This window comes from Eublepharis macularius, chromosome 14 (assembly GCF_028583425.1).
Source record: "Eublepharis macularius isolate TG4126 chromosome 14, MPM_Emac_v1.0, whole genome shotgun sequence".
In the NCBI taxonomy this organism is placed as follows: domain Eukaryota; kingdom Metazoa; phylum Chordata; class Lepidosauria; order Squamata; family Eublepharidae; genus Eublepharis; species Eublepharis macularius.
In genome coordinates, this window is record NC_072803.1 from 47,458,416 (window position 1) to 47,486,126 (window position 27,711).

The 27,711-nt window shown below is 43.5% G+C and overlaps 1 protein-coding gene across 1 annotated transcript; it reads left to right on the plus strand.

Annotated features, from left to right (window-relative positions):
* Window positions 1–12,531: 12,531 nt before the first annotated feature.
* Window positions 12,532–23,814, plus strand: LOC129342480 (uncharacterized). The gene is made up of 2 exons (XM_054998274.1): window positions 12,532–12,808; window positions 22,032–23,814. Exon 2 carries the CDS (start codon window positions 22,074–22,076, stop codon window positions 23,385–23,387), a length of 1,314 nt encoding a protein of 437 aa, XP_054854249.1. The 5' UTR covers window positions 12,532–12,808; window positions 22,032–22,073; the 3' UTR covers window positions 23,388–23,814.
* Window positions 23,815–27,711: the final 3,897 nt, after the last annotated feature.

Consider the following 27,711-nt stretch of genomic DNA (forward strand, 5'->3'; position numbering starts at 1 on the left):
AGCTAAGGGAGAAAAAGGAAATGTTCAGGAAATGGAGAGAAGGACAGACCTCTAAAGAGGAGTATATGAGGGTTACTAGGTACTGCAGATCAGCCATCAGAGAGGCCAAAGCTCAGTACGAGCTGGGTCTGGCCAGGAGGGCTCGCTACAACAAGAAAAACTTCTACAGATATGTGAGAAGCAAACACAAGGTAAAAGAGGCAATTGGACCACTGTTGGGAGTAGATGGAGAAACTCTGATGCAGGACAGAGAAAAAGCAGACAGGCTTAATGACTTTTTTGCCTCTGTTTTCTCCCTGAAGAACTCAGGCACATCTAGAGATAGTAGAAAATGTGGCAGGACACCTGAGTGGCTAATTGACATTGACAGAGAGGTAGTGGAGAGGCATCTGGCTGCACTGGATGAATACAAATCCCCTGGGCCGGATGGGGTGCACCCAAGAGTGCTGAAAGAACTTTCCAGAGAACTTGCAGAGCCCCTGTCCATCATCTTCAAGGCCTCCTGGAGGACTGGAGATGTGCCACAAGATTGGAGAAGAGCGAATGTTATCCCAATCTTTAAGAAAGGGAGGAAGGATGACCCGGGAAACTACAGGCCAGTCAGTCTGACTTCTGTTGCTGGGAAGATATTAGAACAGATTTTAAAGGGATCAATCTGTAAGCATCTGAAGGACTGCTCAGTGATCCGGGGAAGTCAGCATGGTTTTGTTCTTAACAGATCCTGCCAGACCAACCTGGTTTCCTTCTTTGATCGAGTGACCAGCTTACTGGATCGGGGGAACTCTGTTGACGTGATTTATCTGGATTTCAGTAAAGCTTTTGATAAGGTCCCTCATGACATTCTGATGGGCAAACTGGAAGACTGTGGAGTAGACTATAGGACAGTTCGGTGGATAGGGAATTGGTTGGAGGACCGCACTCAAAGAGTGGTGGTCAACGGCGTTTCATCAGATTGGAGGGAGGTGTCCAGTGGGGTGCCGCAGGGCTCAGTTTTGGGCCCGGTACTTTTCAATATTTTTATCAATGATCTGGATGAAGGAGTGGAAGGGCTGCTCATTAAATTTGCTGATGATACCAAATTGGGAGGGGTAGCAAACACCCAAGAAGATAGAATTAAAATTCAACAAGACCTGAATACTCTGGAGAAGTGGGCAACTGTGAATAGGATGCAATTCAACAAAGACAAGTGCACAGTATTACATCTGGGCCACAAAAATGAGAAGCACAAATACTGGATGGGGGATACACTTCTGGGCAGTAGTATATGTGAAAGGGATCTTGGGGTAAGAGTGGACTGTAAACTGAATATGAGCAGTCAGTGTGATGCGGTGGCAAAAAAGGCTAATTCAGTCCTGGGTTGTATCAAAGGGGCCATAGCATCGAAATCGCAGGAGGTCATAGCCCATCTCTATACTGCCTTGGTCAGGCCACACCTGGAGTACTGTGTGCAGTTCTGGAGGCCTCACTTCAAAAAGGATGTGGACAAAATCGAGAGGGTGCAGAGGAGAGCGAAGAGGATGATCAGGGGCCTGGAGACTGAGCCCTACGAGGAAAGGCTGATGGCCTTGGGAATGTTTAGTTTGGAGAAGAGGAGGTTGAGGGGGGACATGATTGCTCTCTTTAAATATTTGAAAGGCTGTCATTTGGAGGAGGGCAGGGAGCTGTTCCAGTTGGCAGCAGAGGGTAGGACGCGAAGCAATGGGCTAAAACTACATGCACAAAGGTACCGACTGGATATTAGGAAAAACTTTTTCACCGTCAGAGTAGTTCAAAAGTGGAATCAGCTGCCTAGGGAGGTAGTGAGCTCCCCTTCACTGGCAGTTTTCAAGAAGAGGCTGGATGAATACTTGTCAGAGATGCTTTAGGCTCATCCTGCACTGGGCAGGGGGTTGGACTAGATGGTCTGTATGGCCCCTTCCAACTCTATGATTCTATGATTCTGGAGAGGCTGGTTGAATTGGGAGTGGAGGGGATACAATGCCTCAGTGGTTCTGCTCTTGGTCAACTGGCTGATTCCAGAAAGTAGTGCTAGAGAACTGCTGCTCGGCCCCATGGCATTTATGCTACTGTGTCTGCAGGGTTCTTTCTGGTCCCCCATGCTGTTTAACACCTACATGAAACCACTGGAAGAGATCATCAGGGGAATTTGGAGTAAGGAGCTGCCGATATGCAGATGATACTCAGCTCTACATGTCCTTTTCAGCTGAGCCAGGTAGGTCTGTAGAAATCTTGAACAGGTGCCTGGAGATGGTAATGGTATGGGTGAGGTCCAATAAGCTGAAGCTCATTCCAGACAAGACTGAGATGCTGTTGGTCAATGACAAAGCAGTTTAGGGACTCAGTACGGAGGAGTCAGCCTGTCCTGGATGGGGTTGCATTCCCCCTGATGAAACAAAGTTACTGCTGGATCCTGGCTTACCGCTGGAAGCCCAGCTCTCCTTGGTGGCATGTAGCAACTTTAATCAGCTTCAGTTGATATGCTAGTTATGCCGTTCCGCGAAAAGCCTGATCTACCCACAGCAATCCATGCGCTGATTACATCCTGGTTAAATTACTATGATACATTCTCTGTGGGGCTGCCTTTGGTATTCACAGAAACTTCAGCTCATCCAAAATGCAGCAGCCAGACTACTGTTAGGGGTGGGATACAGGGATTGTATGACCACCGATGATGAAATATCTATTTCCATGTGTCTCCAGGCACAATTCAAAAGCCTTAAATGGTTTGAGGAAAGAGTAAAATAACAAAGCATACACTTGCTTATATTTAGAAAGGAAATAAGAGTTCTTTATTGTAGGAACTCAGTATGATAGGAAAGGAGAAGAGATAGATCCTAACTACCTATCTTGTCTAAGGATGGGCATGGATGCTAGGACAAGTCCTGCATCCATGCTTCCAAGATGAATGGAGGAGAAAGAGAGAAATGTTCCCTGAAACAAAGCCAGGAAGAGAAGAGATAAGAGGGAGGAAGTCAGGAGGAGGAAATCCTGAGAATAGCAATCTACTTACCAAAGGATAGCTAGAGCAGTAAACAGAGTGCCCTAACCTCACTATCCAACAGAAGGACTGCCATCTCTCATATTGTCCAGCTTGCCAGTTAATGTCTGCCTCAGAAGCCCTGTTGGTGGTCCCCTTCGGTGAAGCAGGTGGCACCAGATACAGATCTTTTTCAGTAGTGACATCTTTCTTACAGTATGCCTTTCCCCGCGTGGCTCATCTGCTGCCTACGCTGCTCTCTTTTAGGCACCAGGCAAAAACATTTCTGTTCACCCAGCGTTTTAATTAGAGGGTCTTTTAACACCATTTTAGTGTGATTTGGGTCTGAAGAATTGTTATTTTAAGCTGCACAATAATCTATGTTTTAATGCTGTGACTGCGTATTTAATAACTTTTAATAACTTTAAATGTTTTGTTTTTATTACATTTTATTTTGTAAACCACCTCAGGCAGGATCCCAGGAAATGTAGCATAACATTTCACTAAACAAATAAATATAAAAGATTGTTTCATGCAATTCCAGTTAATCCTACCCCCCCCCCCAAATTTCTTTTCTGGACTTTTTTAGTCCCTAGAAAAGAGCAAGAGTCCAGGAGCACCTATAAGGCTAACAAAATTTGTGGTACGGGTACTAGGGGATGAGCTTTTGTGAGCCACAGCTCACTTCTTCAGATACAGCTAGAATGTGAGTCCATCTGTCCTTTTAGTCCCTGTGATGGATAAGGCCTGTATTGGTCATATTTTTAAAGCTTGTTTAATGTAACTTAAGTTCCAAATAGTTAAGGACAGAGAAACACTCTTCTATATTTGCCTATGCGTCAATGTTTGCCTTTGTTTCCCTCACAGCTGGAAAGTCCTCCCTATTTTCAGCAACCTGTCTTTTGAGAAGTGTATGTTTACAAATCTGGAAGAAGTATAGAATTTACCTACAAGAAGGAACTCCTTGGTGGGTGGTTCCATATGAGGTGATAGACCCGAGAGCTGTTGATAATGAACGACAATGTTTAGCTTACAAAGAAATAACTAAAATAGAAGCATCTAAACTTAGAATAAAGACGCAAGAGGAACTATCACCGAACTACGATTGGTTCCAGTATAGACAGATCAGAGATTTGTATAACTCGGACTCTGTAAAGGGAGGTATACGAATAGAGAACTCGGAACTAGAGCAGACCCTTTTTAAAGAGGACAAGAAAAGAATATCCAAGGTATACCAAGTACTGTTGAAATGGTATACTGAGGATGAGACAGTTAAAACACAAATGGTGAAATGGGCTATAAATTTTAATAAAGAGATAACAATGGAGGCATGGGAATACTTGTGGAAGACTACAATGAAGACAACGACATGTACAAATATTAAAGAGAATATTTACAAAATGATCTATCGTTGGTACATGACACCAAAGAAGATTGCGCTAGGGAACTTGAACACTTCTAATAAATGCTGGAAATGTAGGAAGCATGAGGGCTCCCTCTATCATATGTGGTGGTCGTGTGAGGTAGCTAGGCAGTACTGGGGGGAAATAATAAGAGAAATGAGTGAAATTTTACAATTTCAAATAAATAAGAACTCAGAACTCCTGCTACTAAACTTGGGAATGGAGGGAATTCCAGCCCATCATAGGACGTTGATATTTTATATGACAGCAGCAGCCAGACTTTTGTATGCGCAAAAATGGAAAGTACAAGAAGTGCCAACTATTGAAGATTGGATCTACAAATTGCTGTACATGGCAGAAATGGACAAGATGACAAGAAAACTGAGAAATCTGGACTCAGGGCAGTTTAACACAGACTGGGAGAAGCTGAAACAATATCTGGAGAAGAAATGGGAGGTGGGAGGAAAACTGTGGCAGTTTGAGAACTACTGAAGTATAATAAAATGTAGAGGGGGGTGACTTTACCGGGGGGGGGAGAGATAAATGTGAATTTATAAGCAGTTAGATTAACAGATTGATATATATATAGATATATATAGGTTAATAGATAGAACATTGATAGAAAATAATTAATGATAAGGTTTAAATATAAGGATTGAGTAACCAACAATACTTTCTTTCTTTGATAAGATTTGTATAATGCACCAAACTGAATGTACAGAAGAGTCAAATTGATTGACTATGTGATGAGTTATATAGAATTACCATAAAAAGATAGAATGAGTAATATATAGAGAATAAGTCAAATTGTTTGATTTAAATGTGTAAGATTTTTATGGTTTATGATATATAGGTTTATGATAAATAGAAATATTTAAAATTGGAAAATGGGATAAATTGTTTATCCAAGATAGAAACAAAGACTTACAGTTTGGGTATATAACAAGAAAAGTAGTTAAGGATGTACTGCTTAGTATAATGGAGAATGTATATTTGTTTTAGATAGAGGAATTTAATAGAAGTAAGGGAAAAGGGACAAAGGGTGGGAAAGCTGTTGGAAGTCAACAAAAGGGGGGAAAGGGAGGGGGTTAGAAATGAAAAATTTGGGGAAAATTGAATGTAATGTAAAAATAACGGATTCTAACCCAATAAAAAAATTTTTCAAAAAAAAAAAAGAGAAGTGTATGTTTACACACAATTTCTTCTTTCGCATATGGTACCAAACATGTATTCTTAGTCCAGAAAGTCTAGCAGAAGAAACATCTATCATGTGCCTACTCTTTCCAGTTTGGCTAGTTTTCTTTTCCATAAGGACTGTTGAATAAGAATTGGTTCTTTAGCTTTTTCCAGAAAGGGTGCCATTTTACATGATGTTTGCCAGCTTCCTCTTTCTTTCACCTTTTTTTGAGGTACCATGCAGCTCCCTCCGTCTCAAATTACCTGAATAGAAACATTTGTCTGTAACTTCAATAAAGGGCAAACTAGATGCAGTTTTATACCTACCCGTTAGGATCAAACTAGAAGTTGTATGTAACATAAGTTGAAACACTGGTGCCTGTCCAGACCTGCTAGCACACTGAAGAACTGTGCAGCTTACCTTAAAATTACTGTGTCAGGCTCCGTAGCACTGAGATGCAGGGGACTAGGGTTGCCAAGTCCAAGCTGGGAAGTTCCTGGAGATTTGGAAGGTGAAGCCTGGAGAAGGCGGAGTTTGAGGAGGGAAAGGACCTCAGCATGGTATAATTCCATAGAGTCCACCCTCCAAAGTAGCCATTTTCTCTGGGGAAACTGATCTCTATGGCCTGGAGATTACTTGTAATTCCTGGAGATCTCCAGCCACCACCTGGAGGCTGGCAACCCTATGAGGAAAAATTTCCAGATTTCCCTGCCATGCTTTTTGCCAACACGGCCCTGCGGGGGGGGGGGGGTTGCCCCCTTTTCTGACTCCACATATCCAGAGTGGCAAAAACAGTACAAAAGGGAAACAGGAAGACCCGCCCCTCTGCGGCAGTCTGGAGCCCAACAGAGCACTTTCAAGGTGTGCAGCAGAGTTCTTCGGCATGACAGCAGGTCAGGATGGACTCCTGTGTCCCAACTCATGTCACTTGTCTAATTTGGACAGTAGAAGTTTATCCAGACCACCAGAGGGCACTGCAACAAAGACGCTATCCAGTCAGGGAACTGGCAATGCAACTTCTAGTCAGAGGATATCGAAGGAGTTATAGTTGTTTATTCCTCAGTTGCTTGCTATAAAGCCTGTGACTAAGCTAGGCCTCTGTTTCCGTTAAAGGATTTATTAAAACATCATCTTCCTTGCTAAGCCGGTACGGCTTCAAAGGATGAAAGGGAAGCATCAACAATTCCCTTGTAAAAAGATCCCTGCTTAGTCATTATAGTTTTGATGACCCAATCATATATAGGGGAGGATATTATTTACCCTCTTTATTTGTGGTTCCCATTTTGTGTGCGCAAGGCAACGTATTTTCCAGCTTCAGGGTGTATGATCAGAAGCCCTTTTTTTTTTTTTTTAAGGCTAACCATTACAACATACTGAAGCTGGAAAACTTGCGCATGGCTCAATTCACCCAAAATAGTGACAATGTATATGGGGAGAACTGCAGGTATCACATTCTCCCATTACACAAGTTTAGCGTGCCAGAAATGGTAATGACTGGTAACTCTGTAACCAAGCATAAATCAAATTTAATGTTAATTTTATGAATTAATATCTAATTTTGCTCAAGACCTTTGGTCATAGAAACAGAATAATAAAGGAAAGGAACTGGCAGCAAATGTACACATCCAGTACTCCTAGAGCTTTGGGTTCTGTAGATCTGTAGGACCTATCGAATCTTCTATTGATGCAAGCGGATTTTGTGTCAATAGTGGTCTCCTTGAACTGGAGGAAAGCACCACTGCTATTGGAACAGGTCCACAGGATCCCACCCACCCCTTACTTTTAAGCTCAGTAGTTTTTATTCCCTTACAATAAACACCTTTCTTTAATTCCAGATTGTTATCTACATTACCATAAAAGGAGAGCCTGGGCTAACAACATTTATTCCCACATAAGCTTTTGTCAGTCAAAGTTCACTTCATCAGATGAAATGAGTTGTGGCTCATGAAAACTTATGCTGGGGTTCTTCAAGGTGCCCCCAGACTCCCAATTGACCTCTATTTATCTCGGAACACCTCTAAGCACTGAGCTGCACTCTCAGTGATAACTGAAACATGATGCAGCTTGCAGAGGCATCAAAAAGCCAATCTGAGCCAAGAGGAACTGGTGTGGGCAGAAGTGGGTGGAGCAATGCCATTTTTGAAGCAGTGCCAGCCACCGGTACCCACATTTTTAAATGTTAATTCAGTTGTTTTAAAGCATCAGGAGTTTGCTTGCTTTCACTACATTAGACAATGGGACATAAATTTAAAGAAATGCTTGTTTGTGATCGGCTGGCTTTTCCATTTGCCTCTTTGCTGCTATACTCAGCCAGGAAGGCTGGCTATGACCTTGAGAGTCTCTCTGTGTCTCGCTCCCCTTCAGTCATTTCTTAACATGATTCTTGGTTAAGCTGTGGCCTCTGCAAAAGACGGATGGGTGCAAGTGATGCCTCTCCACAGCTTCCTGAATTGTGCAAGGAACACGAAGTTGAAACCCACAACAGGTATTGCTGGTTTGATCTGTGAGCACACAAACATGACTGCACAGTCCCCATCTAGATCCTGAACAAGAGGCAGCCATAAAACCTTTTCCTTTTCTCGGTAACTGCCCACAGTTGTAGGACAGAACAGGCTTTACGTTGGCTGCCCCTAGGCTAACTGAGATAGGGAATGTTAGCAAAAGGAGGGGCTGTGCCTACACACCCTTGTCCTGCCAATTGCTTAAAGCCCTAGCATTTCCAGTTGCGGGATTGGGAAAGATCTCTGTCAATTGCCAGGGGAAAGGCTAGTTCTAGCTTGTGCTTTGGATGCAAAAGATCTCAGGTGTGACCTCCAGTTAAAAGCAGCGGGCCTGGGAAGATTCCTGCTTGAGATCTTGGAGGGTTGCTGCCAGTCAAGCTGGGATGGTGTATACCAAAACAGCCAGTGTACTAGGATCTGGGAGATCTGGGTTCTTCTGATCCCTGCTCACCCAAGAATCTCAGTGTGATCAGTCTCTATCAGTCTAGTCTACCTCACAGAGTTTTGGAGAGGGGAAAAGGGGGGAAAGGAGGAACAATATACACCTCCCTGAGCTAACTGGATGAAATGGCAGAAGAAAACATAGTATGTACCATTTGTATTAAGCTAGATGGCCCTTTAGCCTTGACCTAGATAGCTCAGGCAAGTCCAATCTCATCAGATCTTGGAAACTAAGAAGGGTCAGGCTTGGTTCCCCTGGAGAAAATGGTTGCTTTGGAGGATAGACTAGGGCATTGTACCCTGCTGAGGTATCCATGCCCCAAATCTCCAGAATTTCCCAATTTCCCATGGGAAGGTATGCATCTGCCACATGAGGGATGCACCTGGTCAAGTTGCCATACCCAGTCCAGTAAGGGAGAGGCCCAGCCCAGCCTTGCCCCATCTGGTAAAAGATGAGACATCTGACCTCAACCTGCCCAACCACACAGCTTAAGAACAACGAGACCAGGGATCCACAACTAAAAATTAATTTGTATGTTTCTCTGTTTATCAATTTTTGAAGTGCAAAAGTGCCAAAGTGAATAAATACAAAATTGATTTACAATATAAATGCAAAATTACAAGAATACAGAATCCATTCATATACAAGCATGAAATCCTTAGTAAATATCCAATGTCCGTAAACTCATTCAAATCATTTAAAGTGCAGAATGCCAACGGTAATAAGAAAGCCGAAGAGTAGGGAGTTGTGCAAGATGTTCTTTCATTCACAGTCCAAAAACTTGAATTAATATCTCAAATAACGCCGACGGGGATATGCAGGCAATTGTCATTAACCCGTTTCGTGAGTAAAAACTCACTTCCTCCTTATTGCCCTGTTTAACTAAGTAATTCATCCTGCATCTCAGTGAGAAAGACAGACTATAAACAATAAATAAATATTTTGATCAATGGATGTCCTAGCTGTTGATTATAGTGTATTTCACTTGCACTGTGTAATCCGTTTTGGGTCTCTGTGAGAACGGCGGACAATCAATCAATCAATCTTGTATGTTGATTCTATTCTGTGTGTAGTGGTGATGGAGCCTGGGATGGCAGTGTCCTGCTATGGCATAGCCATAGAGTTTTGGCAAATCCTTGAGCATCACCCCTGATGTCATGATGTTTCTTCTGTTTTTTTGCCGGAAGCAAGGTCACTCACTGGCATCACTCTCTGGGGTGACACTGGCACACCTGTCTCTACCTCCAAAGCCCCCTGGAGCACCAGGAGGTAGCCTGATATCCTTACAGACTGTTATATTGTTTTTGTGTGTTTGCAACTTGCTGTTTCTTTGTTAGCCACCTTGAGTCAGAAGGCGATAAGGTGGGGTATAAATATTTTAAATAAATAATAAATATCCTGATCTCCATCCTACACACAGCCTGTGCACTGACAAGCTCTTTGCACACAATCTGCAATGTGGTAGCATGGACGCATGCCTGGTGTATGCAGAGGCTCCGGTGAATGTGCAAAGGTTGAGAGAGAGCAGACACGAAGCAGACTTTCAGGCATCCATACATGATGCCTCCATGCCTCCATTCTCCATCAACTTCACATGTTCAGTGATTATCTCCAGTATTATCTCTAATATAACAATACATCCTCGCCTGTAACTTTTCCTCCTTCACTTCCAGTACCCTTCCCACCCTCCAAACCTCTTCATTTCTGCCATTAGCCATATAATTCTCCCCCTCCAAAGAGCATGTGCATGATGCCAGCTGCCCCTCCTCAAAAGCCACCTTTTCTGCAGATCTTTTGGCACGATCCCTTCCAACCTGTGTCCCACTTTCCTTGCTAGATAGTGCTTATAGGTTCTCAGTAGCAGCTTCAAAGAAATGCCTGAGAAATCATCAAGTTCCTTATAATTGTCACCAAGTCCAAGAGTCCACGGATGTTTGTACTGCCAATGAATCAGAAACATATATAGTAAAGCCCTTTTTAACCACCATCTTCTAGAAATAGGGGTTGTTACTTTACCAAGTAGGACAAATAGCAAAGCTTTCACCTGGTGATAAGAGGGCACAGCAGCAGCAACCATTGGGTTGTTATCGTTCCTGGGAATCAGCTGGAACTGCCACCTGCTCCTCCCACTACCTGTTCAGCTCTGCTGCTGGTAGGGCTGCTAGCCTCCAAGTGAGACCTGGAGATCTCCCAGAATTACAACTGATTTCCAGACACTACAGAGATCAGTCTCTTTGGAGAACATGGCTGGTGAAGGGTGGATTCTATGGCATACCCCTTTGAGCTCCCTTGCCAGGACTGGGTGTCCAGCTTCTAGGTGGTAGCAAGAGATCTCCCAGGATTACAACTAGGGTTGCCAGGTCTCCTTACCCTCCGGGCAGGAGGTAGGAGACCTGGCACTCACCAGATAGTTGTCTTTGCACACACGCTCCCAGGACTATGTGATGATGTCATTTCCAGGAAGTGACGTCACCACACAGGCCACATGCTGCTCCAGGGAGTGCTCCTGGGCTCCGCAGCAGGCTGATTTTGGCCCATTTGGGGGCTGGAATCAGCCTGCTACGCAGCACAGGAGCACTGCAGGGGCAGTGCGACAGGCCCTGGAGTGCTCCTGCACTCTTTAGAGGGCTGGTTTCAGCCCAAATCCAGTTCAGTTTGGCTGAAATCAGTCCATTGTAGTGTGTGGGAGTGCACCGGAACCATGTCACCCAGGAGTGTGCCCCGGGAGGCACATTCCCCTGCCTTTCCCCCTGCTGGCCAGGTGAGTAGGGACGGGGGGTGGAGGGTGGGAGTGGGGGATCCCCTGCCCCCAGTGGAGGACTGGCAACCCTAATTACAACTGATCTCCAGACCACAGAGATCAGTTCCACTCGAGAAAATCGCAATTTGGACCCAGGAGCACCTTAGAGATCAACTGGTCATTAAGGTGCTACTGGACCCAAATCTTGCTCTTCGCCTACAGACCAACATGGCTACCCACCTGAACCTACCTTCCTAGAGAAAATGGCTGCTTTGGAGGGTGGCATTAAATCAAACCCGGTTCTCCAGATTAGAGTCCTGCGCTCCTAACCACTACACCAAACTGTTAAGAGCCTGGGCAAAGGACGGGACTCTAACGGATGTTGTGCTCTTATTTTAGAAACCTGTCTCTGTCTTGTGAAAGTGTGCAGAGGAGGGAGGGGTCCTCCCGAGCTTATCTGCGTGTCTCCAACTTTCAGCCTGAGAAGAAGAACCATTGTCATGGATACATAACCTTGGAATTCCTGAACTTCCTAAAACATCCTCTTCCCGTTTGTTCCCAGTTGCTTTGCTTTTTGCTTTACACGCACACTGTAGCTATTGGGGATGGGAAGTGGGAACCTAGGCTAGGCTGGCAGCTAGGGGGGTGGGAACTGGGCTGTACTTAGACTTCAATATAGGTTTGGGGCTTGGCATAGAACTTCATTCCTGGCAATGTTCCTGTAATGGATTGCTGAACCAGTAGGTTATCAATAAAGCTTTAACTCATGCAGTTCTGGACTCAATGTCGTGAAGTTATTGAGATCTACCTGGCAGAACCTGACAACACCAACGGGTGCTGATGATCTCTTTGTCATCTGATCAACTATAATCCCCGGAGATTGCCATACCCCACGTGATAGCTGGCAACCCTATCATAACCTGAATCGATGCCCACACACCTGAGAATCTAAGTTTCAGCCAGGAAGTCCCTCCCAGCACAAATATGCTTACTAGGACCCAGGAGCAGTGGCTCATGTGGTAAAGCCCTTAGGGAGGACAACGTTTTGTCTGTTTTCCCCAGGAGTATTTAAAAGCTGGAACCCAAATGTGCTCTCCACACTTTTTCTTTTGCAGATTGACATTACAGCCACAATAAGTATTTCAAGATTGCCCTAAATGGAGACCAAGCAGCCATCTGCCTTCCTTCGGGCAAGAAAAACCTGTTTTCCAAACAAGCTTTTCCAGACAAGCTTAAACTATGCCAAGAGTTACTGATGAAAACTGCAGAGTGCTGGGTTATGTCTTAGGATTTGCTGCTCTTCCATCCTTCTCATTTATTAAAACAATTAGACATATAACAATATTTCAATAACGAATTTCCAAATGGTAAACAATTAGTAGGAAATCTTATTTACTGGGGAAAAAGAGATTTCCTGGAGCCGATTCAGGAGCATGAAGGCTGGCAACTGATTCTAAATTTCCTGCTCCAGAACATTTCCCAAAAGACATTTGTCTCTGAATGTTTGTTCGCTCCAAGAAGAAAAAAAGAGAATTCCCGTGTGCATCTGACATTCTGGAAGAGAGCAGGTACTGTCTTTAGTTTTTAACTTTATGTTGTTTAGGGTTTTTGTTATTGTTGTTGTTGTTAAGTAGGGTTTTTAGACTAAGGTACAGGTCATTTAAAAGAATCTGTGTTGTTTAATATAATTTAAATAACAGATATAGAAAAAAATTAAATACAAAGATGTTTGAATTTCATTTGCTCAGCCATTTATAGAAATATTATTTAGGATACTTCCACATGTCCCGGAGGCAGAAACAACAAGGTACTTCTATGTGACCTAGAAACCTCAATTTTAGTCTTCCCCAAAGGGGATAAATTACACTGCCTCTAAGACAGTTTTTCAAGAGGATAGCTATGTTGGTCTGCTGCAGAAGAGTAAGATTCAAGTCCAGTAGCACCTTAAAGACCAACAAGATTTCCAGGGAGTAAGCTTACAAGCATCAAAGCTCTCTTTGTCAAATACTGCATCTAATAAAGCCTTGATTCTTTGTTTGTTCTAATGAAAAGCATCTGAAAGAAGAAAATGGGACCAGAGGAGCAGCTGGGCAGAGTGACGAGAGGAAGGTTACTTAACATTTTCCCTGCCAGCAGTTATCAGCTCAAGATTGTCTCTCCCACCCCATCCCACTCACCCCATTGTTTTTTTCCATACAAGGAATAGATGTGGGTAAAGTTGCAGGGCATTGCTTACAGGAGGAAAATTTGCTTCTCTTTCCAAGCACCAAGATCACCATTAGATTTAGATTTATCGCCGCTCTGATGGTGTCTGATGTTCATCTTTCATTGCTTCTATTTAAAGAAATGGCTACAAGTCATTTCTATGGAGGAAAGGAAGGATTGCGCTGTCAGGAGTTGGGGCCAGGGGAGACACAATGCAATGAGGCTAGAAAAGATATGATGCTCTCCTAGGTAAATGGAGGGCCACTACTGACCAGGGACAGCCCCATGGTTGAGGAAGCAGATGCAAAAGCCCTGTACAGGTTGAATACAACTATGTGCTGGCAATGCACACAGAGGAAGGCTAGGGGTTGCGCCTGCCAGCCTTATGACTGCGCAACCTAATGCTGACATTAAACCATTCACTTTCAGAATGCAGGGCTTCATCTCTGCCAAGATTACCATTCGAGGGGGCCCAAACACAGGGAGAGACCCTTTTATGTGTGTAGGTTGTGTGCCAATCCTAGTCTGAGTGTACATCAAAGGAGGCAGGTGCGCTCCCACCCTTCCTTCTGCACATGGAGCAGATGTAGCATATTGGCTAAAAGAAACAGCTGTGAGCTGGGAGGTCTTCAGTTCAAATCTTGCCATTGCCACAAATTCATTAGTTTGCCTTAGGCTAGTCTCTTTGTTCTCAGCCTCCCATCTGCAGCACAGAAGATAACAATACTGGGTTGCAAGGATCACAAACCGATAATGCACATGAAACTCAAAGCTTTACATACATGTTGCATGTCCAGGGCTATGCACTATCTCCCCCCATCCAAGAAGTCTGATATGGGAGGAGGGTTGGGATGAAGGGGAAGCAGTGGGGCTGCAGAGATAGGGTGTCTCCATTCCTGCCCCTTTAATCAGACACAATAGGGCACACGCTTGTATTGAAGGGGAACAAACATAACACAACCCTTAGCTCAGTGTGGGATCTGTCATGCCCATGAAAATACTATGCAAAATGTTATCCTTTGCAATGAAAATACAAACACAAGCTGGCTCCATTCAAAGGTGTATCTGATTTTTAACTTGCACCGTCCTGTCAATGATGTTGCAATGAGTGGGGCCATCTGGTGCAGCTGAGATATGAAAGACAGCCCACACCTACTTCTCACTAAATCTTCCTTGTCTGTCTCACTTCAGACTTCTGATGGAGCAAGGCTCACATAGTGGAATGTGACCCCATACCAAAAAATTCCTTCCACACAGAAAGCTAGCAAGTTGGGAAGGAGCTTTCCAGCTCACCCTTACGTGTTGGTTTTGTATAAGGAGGCATTTTGTTAATTTGGTTTTTTGCAGCGACAGACTGGCCGTTTAACTTACAGGGAAGATTCCTGAGGCAGAAAATCAGAAATGAGATGCAGGGGAAATAGGACAGCTCACTGGGAATGTCTACAGTTGAGTTGATCCACCTGGTAGGGAAAGCATCAGACAAGCTAACATTCGAAATTAGCCCAGGTTGGTGCAGGATTCTAAGAATAACAAAAGGGCTTTTTCAAGTATGTTCAAAGTCAGCAGAAAAGGAAGGAATGAGTTACTGCTCAGTGAGGATGGGGAAGTATTAACGGGTGACAGAGAAAGAGGGATAGCACAACTTCTCTTGTGCCTTGTTCGTCTCCCAGAAGAAGAACTGGATGCAACTCAGCATGAATGAAGGGATAGGATTGCAGCTCACAACTGAGAAGTAGTTGGTCAGGAAATACTTAGCTACCTTAAGTCTCCAGGGCTGAATGAATTGCATCCTAGGGTACTAAAGAACCTTGCTGATGTACACACAAAAACCTCTGACCATTACCTTTGAGAAAACCTGGAGGGGTGGTGAGGTGCCACAGGACCAGGAATTGGCAAATGTTGACCTAATCTTCAAAGAGGAGGAGGAGGAACATCCAGGAAACAACAGAACAGTCTGCCTTACAGGGGGAGATATCCGAACAGATGATTAAGCAGTCAGCCTGTAAGTATCTTGTAAACAATGCACTCGTAGAAGCCCAGCATCAAGAAAGCCGGCTAGACTCCTCTTAATCATTTGGACCCAACCAGCTTTTCTGTTGGTTAAAACAGATGGGGTCCCTTTGACCAGCAAAAGACTATGCTCGGGATAATGGGACCTGCATGAACTAAAGCCATGTAGGACGGCACTTGTAATATTATTTATTTATTTATGTCATTTATAGCCTGCCTTTCTCACTGAGACTCAAGGTGGATTACATAGTGTGAGATTAGTACAATCAGTGGCAAGGACAAGGGCAGGCATTTCCATACAGTGTCAAGAACATTTCCATAAACAATGTCATAGGGTAAATGAATACAAGTTTACAAAGACATACTATTAGCAAGGATCCAATATGGGGTTGAAGAATTGCTGAAACAGAACATAATCAATTCTAGGACTGACATTAAACAACATGAAGCACAGATAGTATATAGGAGTACATATTTAAAGCAACAGATAATATGTAAGGCAGCATAATGGTGAAGTCTATGGTTCCTAACTCATTAGCAAAATATCTGAGACCCTCTCCCTACAGTATAGCCCTCCTATTTGAGTAAAAAGACTTTTTGAATAATTAGATTTTGCATTGTTTGCGGAAAGCCAAGAGAGTGGAGGCTCTCCTGACCTCCTCAGGTAGGCCGTTCCATAGGGCAGGGGCACCACAGAGAAAACCCATGTACAGGCTGCTGTTAATTTCGCCCATGTGCAGGCTAGCACCTGCAAGAGACCCTGTTCAGATGAGCAAAGCTGCCGTGGAGGGACATAGGGAGGAAGGCTGTTCCGTAGGTATGTCGGACCAAAGCCATGAAGAGATTTGTATGTAATAACCAATACCTTGAATTGAGCATGGTAACTGACAGGTAGCCAATGGAGTGACTGTAGGATGGGAGTGATGCTAAAGCTCCTGCTCGCTCCTGCTAACAGTTGAGCTGCAGCATTTTGCACTAATTGGAGCCTCCTTGTTAACTTAGATGGGAGACCAATGTATAGTGCATTACAATAGTCAAGTTTTGATGTTACCATAGCATGGATCCAGGTGGCCAGGTCAGCTGTGTTGAGATAAGAAGCCATCTTGCAGGCTAGAGTGAGATTGTAGTAAGCATTTTTTGCAGCTGCCTTAACTTGTTTTTCTAGTAGTAGCGCTGGATCCAGTATAACCCCTAGACTCTTAACGGAGTCTGCAAGGGTCAAATGAACTCCATCAAAAGTGGGAAGTACAATGTCTTTCAAGATCTCTGACTTCCCAACAAGCATCATTTCAGTCTAGTCTGGGTTCAATTTTAATTTGTTATTTTTCAGCCATTTCACTATGGCTGTCAGGCAGCGATCTAAGATTTCTACTGCATCCTGTGGATAGCAAGATATAGAGTTGGGTGTCATCTGCATGTTGATGACAACCAATTCCATAGCTGCGAATGAGTTCTCCTAAAGGTTTTACGTAGAGGTTGAATAACATGGGAGATAAGATTGCGCCCTGTGGTGCAAGATAGTTCCCATTGGCAACAAGATAGTTCCCATTACAGAAATAGCTGATCTCCGACAGCAACCGTTTGAGTCCGTTCCATGAGAAACAATTTAAACCAGTACAAGGCACATCCTTTGATGCCCACTTCTGTTTCTAAATGCCTCAACAGGATGGCATGGTCTACAGTGTCAAAGGCTGCAGATAGATCCAGGAGGAGCAATACAGAAGCATGGCCTTTGTCTATATTTAGACGGAGATCATCCACTAATGCTACTAGTGCTGTCTCTGTCCCATGTCCTGGTCTGAATCCAGACTGGAAAGGGTCTAGAGCGCTAGAGTTTTCCAAGAAGATCTGGAGTTGGTCAGCTACTGCTCTCTCAATCACTTTGCCCAGAAAGGGCAGATTAGAGACTGGACGATAACTGGCCACATCAGTTTTGTCTAGAGATGGTTTTTAAATTAGCGGACAGATAATTGCCTGTTTGAGCAGCTGGGAGAAGGTGCTCTGAGTTAGTGATTGAGCCCATTTCTGACGAACTGACACGAACTTTAGTCTGGTTCATTTGGTTCATTTTTTGGTTTGTCACTACAAACAGCCTGGTGCTGATCAATCAGCTTCCTAAGCAACAGGGGATGGACTTCCTGTAGACCTTCTGCTGACCCAGAAGTGGCCTTTTGCTGGCCCGGAAGTGATGATTTGCTGACCTGAATGTGATGTTTTCACGAACCAAATGAACTGGTTCATGAAGCAGGGCAGTTTCATGAAAGTTCGTTGTGACGAACCATGAACTGCATGGGTCGGTTTTTTCCGGTTCATGCTCATTTCTATTTACAATAGATCTCAGTGGTTCACTTATGTGATCTTTACTTGATTTTAACAGCCAAGATGGGCAAGGATCAAGCGCACAAGTAGTGGCTTTCATAGATGCCAGAATCCTGTTAAGGTCTGTCATTGTAATTGGTTCAAAGCAGTCCAAATATAGGCCAGATGGTGTATTAAGCATTTCTTATAGTTTGTATTGTAGCTAGCATCTAGATCAGAGCGTATTCATGCTATTTTATCAGTGAAAAACTTAGCAAAGGCCTCGCAGCTAATTGTCTGTTCTTGGGACTGTAAAGGTTCAGATTTAGGGCTTAGAAGGTGTCTGGATACCCTGAACAATTGGGACGGTCGGGAACTAGCCGCCACAACGGTTGCTGAGAAGTAACGTTTCTTCGCTGCTTTCATTTCGGCTTCATAGATCCTCTGTAGCAAGCTCTATCAGTTTCTGTGTGAGCGTCTTTCTAGACGTCTTCCAGCCCTCTTCAGGTCGGCCAGCTCCGTGAGTAATAAAGAGTAGAATTAAATGGGATGGAGTAGAAAAGCTCACTGGATCCATCCCATTTTGTTTTTTGATCAATTGGATTGTGGAAATGTGCACATACTATACCTTGTTTTCAACAGGGCATTTCACAAAGTGAATGCTCTTTTGGCTGGCTAGCTGACTAAGGCCATTTCCACACATCCTTAAAGAGACAGCCTACTTACCGAACGCTAGCAGCTTTTCCCCTTGACTCCAGACGTTTCTGTTTTCAAAATAGTTGCAGACTGTTTTGCTTCCTTTTTTCCTGCACCTTTTCTGGGAACACACTTGCCCATGGTCCCTGAAAAGGTGCCAGAGAAACAGATGCCAAGCAGCCTGAAACCATTTTGAAAAAAGAGACATCTGGAGTCAAGGGGAAAAGCCGCCAGCATTTGGTGAGTGGGCCATCCCTTTAAGGATGTGTGGAAATGGCCTAAGTTCAGGTCATTAGATGACAGTACCATCAAGTTGATCCACCTTTGGTAAGAGAACTTAATTCAATGAGTGTTCACTAATGGCACTATCACTCTTGAGGGTAATCTCATGTAGGGTAACACAGGACTCTGTCCTAAGCCTGACACTCTTTTTAACAATTACTTGGTTGAAGGGGTGGAAGGAATCCTTACAGATTTGCAGGTGACACTTGGAGGGATAGCTAACACCTTATAGCAGTGGTCTTCAACCTCTGGGTCAAGACTCTCCGGTAGACAGATGACTGCGCTTCCTTGATGAATCATTTGTCCCTATAGAGATGCCATTTTGCCACTTTTCTGAAGGACCTGCTGCTAGTGAAAATGCATAGAGATTAAGGTTACCATGGCCCCTACCTCTTTCAGACAATCATACTCACCATAATTGAATTACATCACAGTTTTGTATTATATTTGGACTGATCCAATGTCTTTAAAAAGAATCATGCCTTGAAAGTTATGTTTACTTGTGCTTTTTGTTAAAGAGTACATGCACGTTCTGTGTAGTAAACTAGCTTCCCTTCCATGCTTCCCCATCCCTCATCCAAACAGGAAATGCATGCCCATTGTGACGTTACCATGGCTATAATACAGCCCACCCCCACATCTTTGGTATCTCAGCAAATAAGAGGATGAAATGATTTGTTTACAGCAGAGAGAAAGGTTTTTGAGAGGGGGGTGGAATCTATCACTTGTAACACTGCAGCTTCCATTTAAAGAATGAGGGTTTCTTAAACACATCTGTGTGTTTTTCATTTTAGGAAAATGATGATCATAAGGCATGGGGCGTGACAACGGTTTGTAAAATTATGCATAATATGAAGTGGGTACACAGGAATATTTCACCTTCCTCCCCACAACACTAACAATTCAGGGTCATCCAAAGAAAATGAGAAAAAAGAACAGAAACAAAGGAAGTACTTACTTACGGCCACAAAATGTAGTGATGGCCACTGGTTTGAAAGTCTTCAAAACAGAGCTAAAGGAATTTGAGGAGAAGTCGGTTTATAGTCATGATGACTAAGTGGAACCTCTATGTTCAGTAGCATGGTACCACTGATGAATAGCTGCTGTTATTTGGAGGGGGGCAACAATCAGAAAGGAAACATGAAGCTAGACTGGATTGATTTTTAGGGTTTCCCCCCCCCCTCAAATAGGAACATTTCTAGGTTAAAAAACAGTCGCAAAGATTCCCTTTGGCTTAGGGTGTGTGTTTCTTGAGAACCAATGTCACGCTTAAATCATACTGAAAAATTCCTCTTCGAGCAATTGGGATGATTAGCATAGCGAGGTGTTTAATAATGGAAAAGTTGAGGAAGTGCTTAATTACTTAGGTAAGGTGTTCTTTATAAGGCAGCCAAGCCAGAATGCCCTAAAGCAAACAGAAAACAAAAGATCTCCTGTTCTCCTTTGCCCTGTAGGTTTCTGGAACTAACAATTTATAGAAAATAAAGTGTATACAAGATGCTCAGGCAACAGGGCTGTAGAAGTTTCTGTTAATTCTGAAGAAAACATTGGATTTCCATTCCAGTCTTTGATGACCTACCAGAAAATGTTAGAGTCCCGGCTAGAGAAAAAAAAGACTATGGCCCTGAGGGATATCCTACTTGTAGGGAAAAGCCAGCAGTTTGAAGGGAAGAGTACTATCCCAAATCCAGTGATTCTTGGGTACAAATGCCCCGCCACAAGTCCATTCCCTCCCCTGTAGAAGGGTACTTGACTGCTGAGGGGTGGGTGGGTGCGAATTAAGAGCCACTCAGATGTATGTTTTAATATGTTTGTTTTGAATTTATTAGCCCCCTTGGTGGCCCTATGAGGTCAGAAAGATAGGCTAAATATTTTGGTAGTAACAACAATATCAACAATAATAATTTTTCTGAGGAAAATCAGTGGGTTGCTGGGTGGGGTTAAATAGCACCCTAAAAGACCAACAAGATTTCCAAGGTATGAGCTGAGTCAAAACTCCCTTCGTCAGATATGTATCAAGGGAGTTTTGACTCTTGAAACTCATACCTTGGAAATCTAGTTGGTCTTTTAGGTGCTATTGGACCTGGATCTTGCTCTTCCACTGCAGACCAACACAGCTACCCACCTGAAACTACATTTATGGGTGGGATAACTCACCCCTTACCCTCAGACCTGCAAGCCCCTTGCATTGTATCCCATGGGAAACATGAGGTTTGGAGTCTGTATTTCCTTTCTATATACCTTCTAATCTTTCACAAACAACAACAGGAACATGTTTGCAGATCTCAAGTTCTTCTACCAATTTGGATTTCATTGCTCACATCCTACTTCCCCTCGTATTGCTACCTTGCATTACTGAAGGGCTCTGTATAATATATTCATCTACTTGGCAAGTAACTATATTTTACTGCTTTCAGAGTTAGGGGGGCGTTCTTTGGGTTAAATAAATGCATACTCTCCTGCACCCTTCCAATATCTCTTGCTAATGCTTTCTAAAACAAAAATCCAGTGGCACCTTAAAAACTAACAACATTTTTTTTCAATACTGAGCTCTCATGAGCCACTGCTCACTTCTTTAGAAATGTGAAGAGGCAATCATATTGGGAATTCTCCTTACAAGAAAGATTATAAGACAGGGGTGGGAAGGAGTTGTTGAGGCAGAGAGGTTAATTGTGAATTCTATTATGAATCTTTCAAGTGTAAATTCCCTGTGTAAGGGGAAAAGGGAGGAGTTGAGATAGAAAAGTCAGGTGTGAATCTAAGGCTGCCAGCCAAGCTCCAAGTTGCTGCAAGACTGACAACACCACATTGTGCAATACCTTAATAATAATAACAATAATAACATTCGATTTATATACCACCCTTCAGGATGACTTAACACCCACTCAGAGTGGCTTACAAATCATGCCATTATTATCTCCACAACAAAACACCCTGTGAGGTGGGTGGGGCTGAGAGAGCTCCAGAAAACTGTGACTAGCCCAAGGTCACCCAGCTGGCTTCAAGTGGAGGAGTGGGGAATCTAACCCGGCTCTCCAGATTAGAGTCCCACACTCTTAAATTTAACCACCACACCAAACTGGCTCTCATAACTTCTGGCTAGAAACCTGGAAGTGACATCACCATGTCACACAACATTCTAGGATTTCCCCCCTGATCTCTGTGGTAAAGAATATAGAGATCAGGAAAATTCCTAGAGCATCACAAGACACAGCACCATTTCCCCTCCTGCTTTGCCAAAAGAAGATACGTGTTATCGCTGTACCAATACCATCAGCTTTTGCCTTGTTTCTTTTGCAGGCTCAGCTGTGTGTTCACATTGGAGTGAAGTCCAAGTTGGAGATGATCCGTTTTAGAAGAAAAACTTATTTGGCCACTGCTGTATGTCTGGTGGGTTTTGTTTGCATGCTGATGATTTCCTACCTCCGGATGCAGAAGTATTCTTTCCTACCCAAAACTGTCGTGCACAAGAACAAAGGCTTCTGCAGAGGTGAGATCGTCAATAACTCAATCTCGGCTTTGAGCGACAACAAAACCTTAATTATTACCCCTTATTTTGATAATAGGGTAAAGAAACTTGTCCGGGTGATTGGGATTGTGCCCCATGAGGAAATTAAGGAAGTTTACTGCTTATTCTGTTGCCCAACTGGCAATGACGTACACATTTCCAAGGCTTTGATAGATGTTCATGAAGATCGATTTGGATTCCCCTATGCAGTGGCAGACTTGCTTTGTATGGAACCCACAGATTGTGATCCACCGTATGTGTCATTTCACTGGTTTCCTCAAGGAAACCTTGACATGCTACCTCGCTTTGAAATACAGAATCGTGGGCTCACAAACTCTCTTGTGGATTTCACCATGTGCATCTCCACCATGTTTGGAAACTACAGCAATGTCTTGCAATTCATACAGAGCATGGAAATGTATAAACTTCTCGGAGTGCAGAGGGTGGTCATCTACAAGAATAGCTGCAGCCAACTGATGGAGAAAGTCCTGGAGTTTTATATGGCAGAAGGGACGGTTGAGATAGTCTCCTGGCCAATCACAGCCTACCTCAATGTTTCTACCGAATGGTTTTTCAGTAATGACGGGATTCAGATTGGTTACTATGGTCAAATTGCAGCCTTGAATGACTGCATCTACCGGAATATGTACAGAAGTAGGTATGTTTTGCTTAATGACATTGATGAAATCATTCTGCCCATTCAATATCCAGACTGGAAGACCATGATGCAAGATCTTCAGGACCAAAACCCAGAGATTGGTATTTTCCTGTTTGAGAACCACGTTTTTCCTAACACCGTATTTACTTCTGCTGACATTCCGTCATGGAACACAGTACCTGGAGTCAACATACTGCAGCATGTGTTACGAGAACCGGATCGAAAAGAAGTTATCAACCCACAGAAAATGATTGTCAACCCGAGAAAAGTGGTTCAGACGTCTGTGCACTCTGTTCTCCAGGCATTTGGAGAAAGCCTGGATGTTTCTATGGATGTTGCTATTGCCTACCACTGCCGGACCCCCTTCCAACCAGACTTACCCAGAGAATCCCTGATTAGGGACATAACACTCTGGAGATATAACTCATCACTCGTAGGCAGAGTTAATCAGGTGCTTCAAAAAATACCCTTGTTAACAGAAAAGCGATAGGCAGATCTTGAAGTGTTGATGAATGATTACGGTAACACCTTCGGATGAACTCCTTTCTTAGAGAGCCTGTTCAAATACTACTAAGAGAGGTTCAGGGGCTGGAAGCTCTTATCACCCATGCATTTAATAGTGCCACTAATTTGTATTGAGATGCCAAGAGGTAAATATGCATCTAAACAAGTGAGATCTAATGCATGGAAACTTATGTTGGCATTACTATTACTGTTTTTCTTTGCTGCAGTAGACTAACATGGCTACACCTCTGGAATTACACTGCCATGTTCACTGCAAGAACATTACATCACCTGAGTCCTCATCAGTGATAGCTAGAAATGGAACCTCCATGTGCAGGGGCAATACACCCCTGAATGCATACTGCTGGGGAAATTCTTATTTTTTTGCACTGTTTACTGTCATAAAAACAAAATATGCCTAAAGATGGAGAAAATGTCTTCTTTTGTATCCGAAATCATGGTTTTACGTATATATAAGCTCCAACACTTAATTGACTGAAAGTCAGGTGATTAATCAGCGAAGATATCCTTCATCATATAAAGAACAATAATCATAGCACAATACATATTATTTATAAAATCAAGAAAAAGGATTCTAGCCTAGCTCTTTGCATGCTGTGCTGGCTTTTCACTTGCAAGTAATTATTAATGCAATGTAATCTGCTGGCAAAAGTAGTACTGCCCACCCCTGTGATCTCATCACACTGCCACATCATCACTACCTCTGTGCTGCAGGTGGGTAGATAAAGGATGGGGGCGGGGAGTGCAAGTGGGCTGTGGGAAAGAAGGAAAGTGCAAAGGGAAAGAGAAATATCCCGCAGGTGTCCCTGCCTGTGCCACTCTGTCGTATCTAATCACTGGGCTTCTTTCATTTGAACAGCAAACATGGGCGATTTAAGTGTTACTTTGTGAACAGATATGGCTCAAATACCCTATTGTTCTCTTAAATCTTAAATAAGGCCCATTGAATAGACTTGAATAAGATTCTGAGTAGACCTGTTTATAGGATTGCTCCTTGAATCCTTCTGCATTGCTGCGTCACTTGATTCAACCGTAACCCTGCCTTTGACGTACTGGAGTTTAGAGCATTTTATTTATTAATTCATTTAAATGTTTACACTATACGCTGCTCCCTTCATAAAGGGCTCACACAGCCCCACTGCAATGGGAGGTTGTGATTGGGTCAGAAGATAGAATTTACTGATGGAGTACGTGTAAAATTCCCCTACAGGCCCAACAATCTTCCTGGGGCTATTTCAGGGTTGGATAATGGCACTGCGGGTGAGGGGTGGGGGTGCACAAGCCCCTTTTGTCTATGCACCACACTCATGATCTAAACCAGGGCCCTGTATGACTAGGCATTGAGTTCCCACCACAGAACTCCTGGCACACCTCTGATTGAGGCTTCGCACCAGTCACAGGTCTGCGACATGGGCTTCGTAATGTGTTAATCAGCCCTACGAATGGTAAGGATAGGAGAGAGAGTAGATAAATTCCTGGAATATAAATCTATCAATAGCTATTAGTGGTGAAAGCTAAATAGAACCTCTCTGTTCAGAGGGAATATATCCGAATACCAGGTTTTGAGGACAAGCAACAGGGTTATTCATGTCTTGCTCAGGGGCTTGCCAGAAACAGCTGACTGGCTACTGTCGGAAACACCAGCTGCAGGAACAGATGAACCTTTAGTTTGATCTGGCAAGGTCGTTCTTATAAAGGAATAGATATATTTCCTGCACAAGTCTGTCAGCAGCTGTTATGCAAGAGAACTAAGAATGGAACCTCCGTGGACACGCCCTGTGTGCCTCTGATTACCAGGTTGCCAAAGGCAAACCACATTGGAGACAAAATGCCTTCTTGGGGGACTTCTAGTTGGCCACTGTTGGAGACAGGATGCAGGGCTAGGTGGGCCTTTGGTTAGTGGCATCAGGGCTTTTCTCATTTTCCTAACAAGTTTTTAAAAATCTTAGTTACTCTAAGGCCTCTTCCATGTGGTGAACTTTACATCAGGCTTTCTGCGTATTCACCTCTTGAGAATTGGATCCACTTTATTCACTATCAAAAAAAGTCCAGTAGCACCTTTAAGACTAACCAATTTTATTGTAGCATAAGCTTTCGAGAATCACAGTTCTCTTCGTCAGATGCATGGAGGGCAAAAAGAAACTGGTCAGATATAGAGGAGGAGAGGGGAGGGTGGAGTAGATGCAAACAGCTCCTTCTGATATGGAGATGCAAACAGCTCCTTCTGATATGGAGATCAGTTTGCTTCTGTTGAGGAAATCAGTAACTGATTTTCTCAACAGAAGCAAACTGATCTCCATATCAGAAGGAACTGTTTGCATCTACTCCGCTCTCCCTCTCCTCCTCTATATCTGACCAGTTTCTTTTTGCCCTCCGTGCATCTGACGAAGAGAACTGTGATTCTCGAAAGTTTATGCTACAATAAAATTGGTTAGTCTTAAAGGTGCTACTGGACTTTTTTTGATTTTGCTACTACAGACTAACACGGCTAACTCCTCTGGATCTATGACATTATTCACTGGTTCTGGCCCCATACTGCTTTGATTCTTTAATTCTACACTTTGAGGGAAGTGGTAGCTGTTTTTTATTCTGCACTAGAAAAATGCTGTGATTCAGCCGTGGGCTTTGAGGGCTTGTCCATTTCCTCAGTGGATGTCTGAGGGCTGGTCAGTGGATGACTGAGGAAATTTAAAAGGGTTTTTTTTTCTTTGGTTGTTTTGTCTTTTTCATGGCACCAAAGTTGTGTTGCTATTTTTTTTTAAAAAATCAGGAAAAAAAACCTTGATTGGTTGCTGTTCAACCAATCAGGATACGGGGGAATAAAGGGGAAGGCAAAAGGCAGGGCCAGGGCCAGGCCTCACACCAAAGAAACGAAGCTTTTGTAAGCCAATGTAAGGCAGGGCTTGTTATTGGCTACCCTTGCTCTTTTTGAATTTTATCTATTTATAGTCCACCTTTCTTGCTGAGACTGAATGTGGATGAAATGAAAGTTTTCCATGGCTGCAGTAGCAGCTGCAGCTACTGCTAGGACAGGAGGGCTGGTAAGCACCTGAGATTTCCTTAGTCAGTAGTAACCCTGTTCACAAGTTGTAGGGAATGCATGCACAATCCATGTACAGTGTACACTTGATTTTTCTTTGTATGTGCATTTAAGTAATTCTTAGGTTACATTCAACACATGCACAGCTGAATGTGTGACACAAATGTCGTATTTGTCCCGGTACTAGGCCCCTGTTCCTTTTGTAAACTGAACACATATTGGCTCTTCCTTACAACAGATGTATACATGTACAGGTATGATGAATGTGCGTTCACTGTAACATGCGAACAGGGCTAGTGTGTGGCTTGATTCCCCCTTCAGGTTTTCCTTCCTTTTATTCTTTCTTTGCTTTCTCCCTTCCTTTGTTTCTTTTTATTCTCCCTTCTCTCCCCCTCACCCCTTCCTCTCAGGCTTTACTTCATTTCATTTTATTCCTCTTCTGATTTTTATTTTTTGCAAAGTGGGATAATGTTTGACTCTGTCTCCTACGACAGCCATTTGGGGGTGGCACTATCCACCCCTCTCAAAATTCCAAAGGTGCTCACAAGCCGAGGAATACGGCCATGGACTAAGCCTGCCGTATGGCATAATCCTTCGCAAGGGCTGAATCCACACGTCCCAGCATAGCGCTGTCAGAACGATAGCGTCTTCCTGACGCGATTTCTGATGTCATCGCACCACGAGAACAGAATCGTGGCGTGATGATGTCAGAAATCATGCCAGGAAGACACTATCATTTTGACAGTTTAGCGCTATGCTGGGACATGTGGATTCAGCCCACAGGGTCAGGGCACAACTCTCACCCACCTCCATCGAGTTCGCTGCCTGCACTTACATAAACTCATAAACAGAAGACTCATAAACAACCATCCCCTGCCAGAAGTCGAGAGCACTCTGGTTTCAAAGCATCCTGTATGTGACACCGGGGTGCTTAATTATTCATAGCTCTTATTTGTTGTTGCTTTGCATCTTTCAAAACAAGAGCACATCTTGTACTGAGGCAGCAGCTGCCATCCAAGTCGAAAGTAATGGCGGAATGTTCCCAGGAGTTTTCTATTAGTTGAATATTTATACTGTGATCCTATTGCAAAACTCAAAGGTTGCCTCCACTTGCTTCTATAGGCACTAAGTAATCAGGAAACACATGGGAAGATCTGTTTCCGGAGTCTCAAATAGCACCGTCATCTACAGGACGGGTGAAGGGTTTTAAAGCACAGAGAATCTGGGACTGGGACCAGTAAGACCCATG

Excerpts from the sequence above, each read along its gene's own strand:
- LOC129342480 (XM_054998274.1), top strand. The coding sequence starts at position 22,074 with ATGATCCGTTTTAGAAGAAAAACTTATTTGGCCACTGCTGTATGTCTG.